The following is an 8,836-nucleotide window of genomic DNA, read 5'->3' as shown; positions in this document are numbered from 1 at the left end:
GATGATCCAATTTTTAGAGTACAGAGAAAAAACTGGAGAGGGAGGAGATTAAAAGGAGAGAAGTTAGGAAGCTGTTAAAATAGTCCAAGAGGGACTTCCCTCGTGGTGCAGTGGTTAAGAACCCGCCTGCCAATGCAGGGGACACAGGTTCAAGCCCTGATCTGGGAAGATCCCACATGTCACGGAGCAACTAAGCCCGTGCACCACAGCTACTGAGCCTGCACTCTAGAGCCCACAAGCCACAACTACTGAGCCTGTGTGCCTAGAGCCCGTGCTCCACAAGAGAAGCCACCACAATGACAGGTCCACACAATGCAATGATGAGTAGCCCCAGCTTGACACAACTAGAGAAAGCCTGAACGCAGCAACAAAGACCCAATGCAGCCAAAAACAAATAAATAAATGGAAAAAAATATCCAAGAAAGGGAGTTCCTTGGTGGCCTAGTGGTTAGGATTCCAGGCTTTCACTGCCATGGCCCGGGTTCAATCCCTGGTTGGGGAATTCAGATAATGGAGATGGAGATTTTCATTAAAAGATTTAGGAAGGTAAAGCAAGCATAATCCAATAAAAATTAATAATAATAAAAAAGATTTAGGAAGTAAAACTGCCAGAACTTGGTGACTATATGAAGGTTGGAGATAAAGAAGGCATCAAACATGATGCCCAGCTAAATGCAATATGGTATCCTGGATCATATTCTAGAACAGAAAAAGGACATTAGTGGAAAAATCAGTGAAATCTGAATAAAGGCTGGAGTTTAGTTAATATCAATACTAATGTGCCAACCAATGTTGGCTTCTTAGTTTATACAAATGTAACATGTTAACATCAGGGGAAACTAGGTGAGGGGTATAAGGAAACTCTGTGTTATCTTTGCAACTTTTCTGAAAAACCAAATTTATTCCAAAATAAGCTTATCAAAGATAAATGATGCCTAGGTTTCTGGCTTGGGCACTTGGGAGCTGGGGGCTGATGGTAAGGCTCAGATTTAGACATGCTGAGTTTGATGTCCCTATGACTAGGGGGTGAGATACCTAGAATTAAGTGTATCTTGAGCTCAGAAAAGAGATCTGGATTGGAGAAAACAGACTGGAAGTCAGGGTGGGCTGGTAGGCTTGCCTATGAGACTGCCCTGGGGACACTTATATTCAAAGGCAGACAACAATTTCATTCCTGGTGAGGCTTGGATGCACAATAACAAGTTTATCAATAATTATGTACTTATTGAGCACTGACCACATACCAGGCCCTGTTCCAAATGCTTTATATTTGCACATGGAATCCTCATACAATTTTGACCATTCTACAGATGGGAAAACCATGAAGCAGGACTGCTCATGCCTTAGTAGTGGCACTCAACTGGGGCAAGCATAAGAATCACCTGTGGAGCTTTAAAATAGATGCCTTGGAAGGAGATTCAGGAATCTAGCCAAAAGACCACACCAATGCATACTGATGGTGGTGTTTGATGAATAACCAGCTATGGTCATGTGAATCATCTCTTTTGCCCATTTATTCAATGATTAGCTTGCTTCTTATGGTATAAAGCATTTACCATCGGTGTATTAAAAAGTGTACGACATTCAATTTGATATTAGTCAAATACTGTTAATACAAATGTGCTGATCTATACGGAGTATCTTAGAGAGATGATATATTTCGCCTCAGATAAACCAAAAACCTATTGTATGTGGTATTAAGAGTAGCACAGAATGGAATAAAGTAGGGCTTACCTTAGTTTAAGACCAAATGGTGCTCACAGTATGGTTCCCAGACCAGCAGCATCAGCATCAATTGGAAAATTAGAAATGTAAAATCTCAGGCCACACCCTAAACTACAGGAGTAGGACCCAGCAAGCTGTGTTTGTAAGGAAGTTGGGATGCATGCTAAAGTTTGAGGACCACTGCTCCAAAAAAGCTTCAATCTGGTGGTTCTCTATCATCACCTAAGATTAGAAGCTTTAAAAAAATATTCCTAGTCTAGGTCCCAAACCTGTTTGTTAGAATCCGGGAGTGAATGCAGCTTAATCATGTAGACTAAAAAAGAAAACTTCCCCAGGTGACTCATACAGACATCTGGTTAAGAACCACTGTTTGGGGCTTCCTTGGTGGCACAGTGGTTGAGAATCTGCCTGCTAATGCAGGGGACACGGGTTCGAGCCCTGGTCTGGGAAGATCCCACATGCTGTGGAGCAACTAGGCCCGTGAGCCACAACTACTGAGCCTGCACGTCTGGAGCCTGTGCTCCACAACAAAGAGAGGCCGCGATAGTGAGAAGCCCGCACAAAGCGATGAAGAGTGGACCCCGCTTGCCACAACTAGAGAAAGCCCTCGCACAGAACGAAGACCCAACACAGCCAAAAATAAATAAAAAAACAAAACAAAACCAAAAAAACACTGTTTTAGTGGCACCAATCAAAAAACATCTACATTACTCATTTCCAAAAAGCTAGGTTAGGAAGTAAAACAGATACCTGGTTAACCACTTACAGTACACCAATTTCATGGAATATTATGCAACTGTCAACAACAATAAGGTAGCTATTTAGGTACTGATATAAAAACAATCTCCAGGGCTTCCCTGGTGGCACAGTGGTTGGGAGTCCGCCTGCCGATGCAGGGGATACAGGTTCATGCCCTGGTCCGGGAAGATCCCACATGCCGCGGAGCGGCTAGGCCCGTGAGCCACAGCCGCTGAGCCTGTGCGTCTGGAGCCTGTGCTCCGCAACGGGAGAGGCCACAACAGTGAGAGGCTTACGTACCGCAAAAAAACAAAACAAAACAAAAAAAAACAATCTCCAACACATTGTTAAATGAAAAAAAGCAATATGCAGAACATTTAAAAATATTTTTTAAAAGGGACATGTGCATGTACATATTTTATACAAGAACAGTGTATCTCTTAAAGGTTAGATAAGAAATTAGTAGCTGAAGTTTCCTCTGGGAAGGGAAGAAGGTGATTAAATTATAGGGATGGGAGAAACATTTTTACTGTGTGTTTTTGTACTGTTTGCCTTTTTTTTCATGGCTCAATAACAATTATTTTTTTGGGTGGGGCTCTTCTAGATGTTTTACAGTTTTACTTTTTATTTATGTTTCTTTCTTTTTTTTTAAATTGGGGGTATAGTTGTTTTACAATGTTGTGTTAGTTTCTACTGTACAGCAAAGTGAAGTAGAGTTCTTTGTGCTATCCACCTGGTTTTTATTAGTTACTTATTTTATACATATTAGTGTATATATGTCAATCTATAGGTACATTATTACCTATTCAAATTAATTAAGTTAAAAATGTTTAAGCTTAGGGGCAATAAAGAACCACTGCTTTAGAGGGAATGAAACATTAGCAAGCAAGCTGTCAGCTGCTAAAGGGCAATCAGAGCATTAATGAAGGGAAAGGGGCAGGAGGAAAGACAGTCCTGGCAAAAAGTCCAATGCAGGTAATCCGCCCTCCACTTCCTTCCTGAGGTGATGTTAGGTAAACTGAGACTCAACCCAGAGCACTCAATTTATCCATAGTCAGCTTTATTCTGAAATAACCATCTATGGAGAGCACACATCAAAAGAGTAGAAAAAAATAAAGGAGCCCATCAAAAAAAGTTCCCTGGCGAGTGGGAGGGAGGGCATGACGTTAGGAGCCCTGTTTAGGGAAGGAAATGTTGTCCAGGTCGTGGATGCCATTCTTGTCAATGATTCGAACACTGAAGGCTGGCAGATTCAGAATGAAGCGTTTCTGGAGCTGCAGAGAAGCATGAAGGAAATCAGTCAAAACATTTTTATTGAGAACTAACTGTGGTCCAGGCTCTGTTCTAGGCACTGGGCATATAAGCAAATAATAATCTCTGCTTTTGTGGCGCTGGTATCCTATTGGAGGCAGTTGGTACTAGGACACTGAGGAAAGCCCAGACTGCAGGTGGAGGCTGACTGGAAGGTAGTGAGCAAGGGCTGAGGGCTTGACTCTGGTCAGTCGGCTGATGAAGAATGAGACAATCTAATGCTCTATTCCTCACAATTTGCCACCAATTAGCCTGGTAAACACAGACTTCCCTTTTAAAGTGTCTCAAGGTAACAAGCCAACCAAGGAGTGACTGCCCTAGGAACAAGCTTTGGACCAAAGCCATGTACTCCTAGGTCCCAACAGTTTGCTCCAGTCACCCGCCCACATTAAAAGGACCAGATGTGTATGTGTTTGTGTGTACAGCTGGGGGGGGTGGGTGGGAAGGATGGCCTCAGAACTACTCTTGGAACAACTCCCGCTTCTGTCTCCTCCAATACAAGCTAACCTGTCATTAAAGAAATACCTCTGGGCTTTCATGAGACTCTCTGCTTGAGAGGCTATTCCAAAGGAGCTGTGGTCTATGTGCATAAAACCAGACGGCCACATTAACCTGGCTGGAGATTATTGAGAAACACAGCTGGAGGAAATCTTTGCTTCTGTGGTCTACTCTTCCTGGACACCTCACTTAGTCTCTAGATAGGAGGCACAAAGCTCCACATGCTCCCTTAGGGGCATATGCTGGAAATGTACACCTCTCCAGGCCTAAGCCCTCTCTCTTTTGATGTTTCCCATCTCCTTTACAGATGAGGACTGGACAGCAAAAACCATTTCTATTTCTACAGTCCTCTATGGCTGATGACTCCTGTGTCCAGAAACCAGATCCAAGATCAAGAAAAGGTGACAATAAGGAAATGTGGGTTTATAAAATAATCATATTTAGGATCCTTGGGGAATAAAGTCTCAAAGCATTCGATATTCCAGTGGCTTCTTCCTGGCAGCCCCTTGCAACACTTGGGGCTGCTGGACTAATATGGCCTCTTGGCTGAATGGTTAATAAGAAAAGCACATGAGTTTATTCTCAGCTTCTGCTTTGGAAAGGGGATTTACAAACAAGAGGAAAAAGGGGCACTATGGACTGAAAATGACAGGCTTGTGTAAGAGGCAAACTGACATTACTGTCCAATGCTACCACCTGCTCTCAACCTCCTACTCTCTTCTCACTAGACCAAGAATTCAAGTTCATCCTTAGGCTACAAGAACAGTAAAAGAATTAAAAAGCCTACAGGAGCTGCTTTCTTTTCCTCCTCATCTTCCATTCATACCCCAGAGCCTTAGACTCCTAGGAGTAGTATTGGAATGGGCAGGGCCTGTGTTCCTGGCCTCATAAACTAAGGGCTACTCTCCCCTACTGCCCAAAGCCTCTTAGTTACCTTCTATGGCCTCCTGAATTCCCAGCAGAGGCTTTCCCTCCCAAACTTATGTACTGCTAAGGGAACAGACTTTTTTTTTTTTTTTTTGGTTGCGTTTGGTCTTCATTGTTGTATGCAGGCTTTCTCTAGTTGCAGCGAGTGAGGGCTACTCTTTGTTGAGGAGCACGGGCTCCAGGCGCAAGGACTTCAGTAGTTGTGGCTCGTGGGCTCTACAGTGCAGGCTCAGTAGTTGTGGCACATGGATTAGATGCTCCACAGCATGTGGGATCTTCCCAAACCAGGGGTCGAACCCATGTCCCCTGAGTTGGCAGGCGGATTCTTAACCACTGCACCACCAGGGAAGTCCCCAAGGGAGCAGACTTTATGACAACTCCAGGTAGCACAAAAATAGAGCAGGTATAAAATCTAGCACAATAGTTCTTAAAGTATGGCCCCAGTTACCACCTGCAGCAAAATCACTTGGGACTGCTGGTTAAAATATTCTCAAGATCTACACCAGGACCACTGAATCAGAATTGGGTGGGGAGTGGGGTGGAAAGCATGAATCTGGCTTTTTTAAGAAACAAGCTCCCCAGATGATTCTTATACATGCTAAAATTTGAGAACCACTAGTCTGGATGAACCAAAAAGAAAATTAATTAAATTATAAAATTGACATTGATGAGAAGGTGACCCATGAGCAAAAAAATAAGCTTGTTATGTACCAAACTCTACCCCTGATAGCAACTTCACATCTGGTTAGTGGATATTTATTATACCTCTGGCAAGGATCAGAAAAAAACACAACTGAGGAACGGGAACAATATTGGCAAACAGACAAAACATTCCTTTCAGGATCCCATGGGAGCTACTCACCTCCTCCAGACATTTCCTAAGAAGCTCCACTGCCTTCTCACGTGAGATAGCTGAAAGAGAACACAGAGCCCAGGCACTCAAGGTGCTGACATTAAGTCCAACTCTCTGCTGCAACTTTTGACTAAGTTTCAAACTTTTTCAGGTCAGCATGCCACACAAATGCCACACAACAGAAAAGGCAAAAAAAAAAAAAAATGCCTAGCCTTCTGGCTTGCAACAAACTTATTCCATATGCAGTTGAAGGTGCCCCACACCCAATGCTCAGGCAGCCACAAGCCATTGCAAATTGATTTGCTACAGAGAAGGGAGAGCATGACGGAATTCTGCCTCCCATGGCCAGGGCTTGCCTCTAGAGAAGTCCAGCGGCCTGCCTCTTCTTTATAGCCCATCCCCAACTCCCAACGCCCCCAGCCCCCCTTTAGACCAGGGCTTAAATCAGCTCCATCTGCCCTAGCCAGCTGCAAATCAGGGAAAGGGAGGACAGGGCCAGTGCTTTAGCCTCACTTTGCCAGCTGGGCCTCAGTTTAACAATGGAAAGAGAATTCATAGGATGGGGCTGAGTCTCTCATAAAATAGGAGCCAAAGGAACTGTCCACAGGCATGGCAAACTGGGATGACATATTATGCAGTTAGGCTTCAGGGGTGGTTGGTGGTTATTTTGGTGGGCGAGTCAGCTGTATTATTGACAGATGCCAAATCAGGAAACAGTCACTAGGAGGCTAGGCTAATTCTTTTTAGGATGTGGCCTGGAGCTCTGGCATGGCTGAGGTTGAGTGAGAGGGCAGCACCAAAAACGGAATGAACAAGCCAGATTCTTACTATACGGACAGGGATGAATGGAATGTAAGGAGAAAACTGGTTACCTGTGCTACATCTATAGCTTGTCAAAGCTGAGAATCCCAACTGTCTATTGCTCACAGTGGCTGAAGCTGAGGTTAGGATTGGGGTTAGAAAATAGAACTTAACACAAAAGCATCCCAGTGTCTGGAGGTTTGCCAAGCTGATGGTTCATGGACAAGTAGAGAGCCAGCTTTTTCTTGTAGGAGGGGGTAGCCATTAGGAGATAAGAACCAAGGGAACATCTCAGGCTATGACCTTAGAAAGCTTTGGTATTTAAGAAAAGAAACCCTCAGTTGTCATGCTGGAGACCTGTTCATCACCACAAGCTCAAAACAAACATACAAACCACTTGGTTTACTTGCTCATTCTTTACACCTGAGAAGCTAATGAGCACCTAACTAGGGCAAAATGAGTGAAAAAACTGAACTTTTGTAACTGAAGAATTATAGTTTTACTCCAACTCCCCTTTAAAACAAAACAAAACCCAGCTCTGGGCATATGCAATACCTCGTTTTATCTGGCAGAAGAGGGAATTCGATCAGCTTTTCCATAACCCTAATGACCTACAGGAGAAAGCTTCCAGAGGGCACCTGCATGTGCTTCTTAGGATCCAGCCTCTTTTCAAGCCCTGGCCACCCAACTCCAGGGGGTTGTGCACAAAACCAGGAAACAGCTGAGGACAGGGCTCTGCTACTGCTCCCTACATTTAGAGAGCTGAAACTTACTTGGTGTGTAATACCGGTCCAGGATACTGAGAGTCAGGAAGGCACCATAGCCGTGGGCTGCAAAAGGGGCTTTTGCCAAGGCTGCCAGGTAGTCCATGTAGTAGAGCGCTGGACCTTCATGCTCATCATAGCCAGCCAGGAGGAGGTTGACATGATATGGGGTCTGCAAAGGAAAGACACTGCAAAGTGATGGTCTAAGCAATAGCACCAACACCTCTCCTCATGGAAATAGGAACATTCCAACTCTTGATAAATAAGAAAATAGCAGCAGCTGATTAAATCATGATGAAAGTAAAGATTCAGACAAATCTAAAGGACCCAGAGTGCGGTCAGAGGTAAAGGGAGGTCAGCTTGTTTTCTCTGAACAAAGAGCATTTGGAGCACTTTAAGGTATGTGAAAAAGCTGCTTCTTAAAGTCCATGGACCAAAACCTGTTACAAAAGCATTTCAAAGGCAAAGCATGGGGGTTCTTGCATTTTTCCTAATAGCTAAAACCAACACACACAATTCTGAGAGTGTCAGGCCACAGGCTAAAGAAAGCTGCAGCTCCAAACACATCATCCAAAATAAGAAGGTTCAGTCTGGACAACTGGACCAAAATCTCAAATGGTAAACTGGAAGGAAAGGGAACCCTCCAACACTGTTGGTGGGAATGTAAATTGGTGCAGCCACTGTGGAAAACAATACAGAAGTTCCTTTAAAAACTAAAAACAGAGCTACCATATGATCCAGCTATTCCACATCTGGGTATATGTCCAGAAAAGACAAAACTCTAATTCAATACACACACCCCAATGTTCATAGCAGCACTATTTACAATAGCCAAGTCATGGAAACAACCCAAGTACCCATCAACAGATGACTGGCTTAAGAAGATGTGGTACATATATACAATGGACTATTACTCAGCCATAAAAAAGACTGAATTATTGCCATTTGCAGCAACATGGATGGACCTAGATAATACTTAGTGAAGTAAGTCAGAGAAAGATAAATATTATATGATATCAGTTATATGTGGAATTTAAAACAATACAAGTGAATCTATATACAAAACAGAAACTAACTCACAGACATAGAAAATAAACTTATGGTTACCAAAGGGGAAAGGAAGTGGAGGTATACATTAGGAGTACGGGATTAACAAATTACTATACATAAAATAGATAAGCAACAAGGATTTATTTATTGTATAACATAGGGAACTATA

The 8,836-nt window shown here is 43.3% G+C and overlaps 1 protein-coding gene across 1 annotated transcript in view; it reads right to left on the bottom strand.

The window, feature by feature from the left end:
• Nucleotides 1–3,502: 3,502 nt before the first annotated feature.
• The window catches only part of PSMB2 (proteasome 20S subunit beta 2), a 36,368-nt gene continuing 31,034 nt past the window's right edge, over nucleotides 3,503–8,836 (bottom strand). Inside the window, exons 4-6 of the mRNA XM_059047433.2 lie at nucleotides 7,627–7,789; nucleotides 6,062–6,111; nucleotides 3,503–3,737 (exon numbers count right to left, since the gene is read on the bottom strand). Of these exons, the coding sequence (XP_058903416.1) occupies nucleotides 3,630–3,737; nucleotides 6,062–6,111; nucleotides 7,627–7,789 (321 nt within the window). The 3' untranslated portion in view covers nucleotides 3,503–3,629. The remainder of the gene's footprint in view (nucleotides 3,738–6,061; nucleotides 6,112–7,626; nucleotides 7,790–8,836) is intronic.

The sequence above is a fragment of the Kogia breviceps genome, chromosome 1, assembly GCF_026419965.1.
Source record: "Kogia breviceps isolate mKogBre1 chromosome 1, mKogBre1 haplotype 1, whole genome shotgun sequence".
NCBI classification, from domain to species: Eukaryota; Metazoa; Chordata; class Mammalia; order Artiodactyla; family Physeteridae; genus Kogia; species Kogia breviceps.
This window is presented reverse-complemented; position numbering and strand designations above follow the sequence as displayed.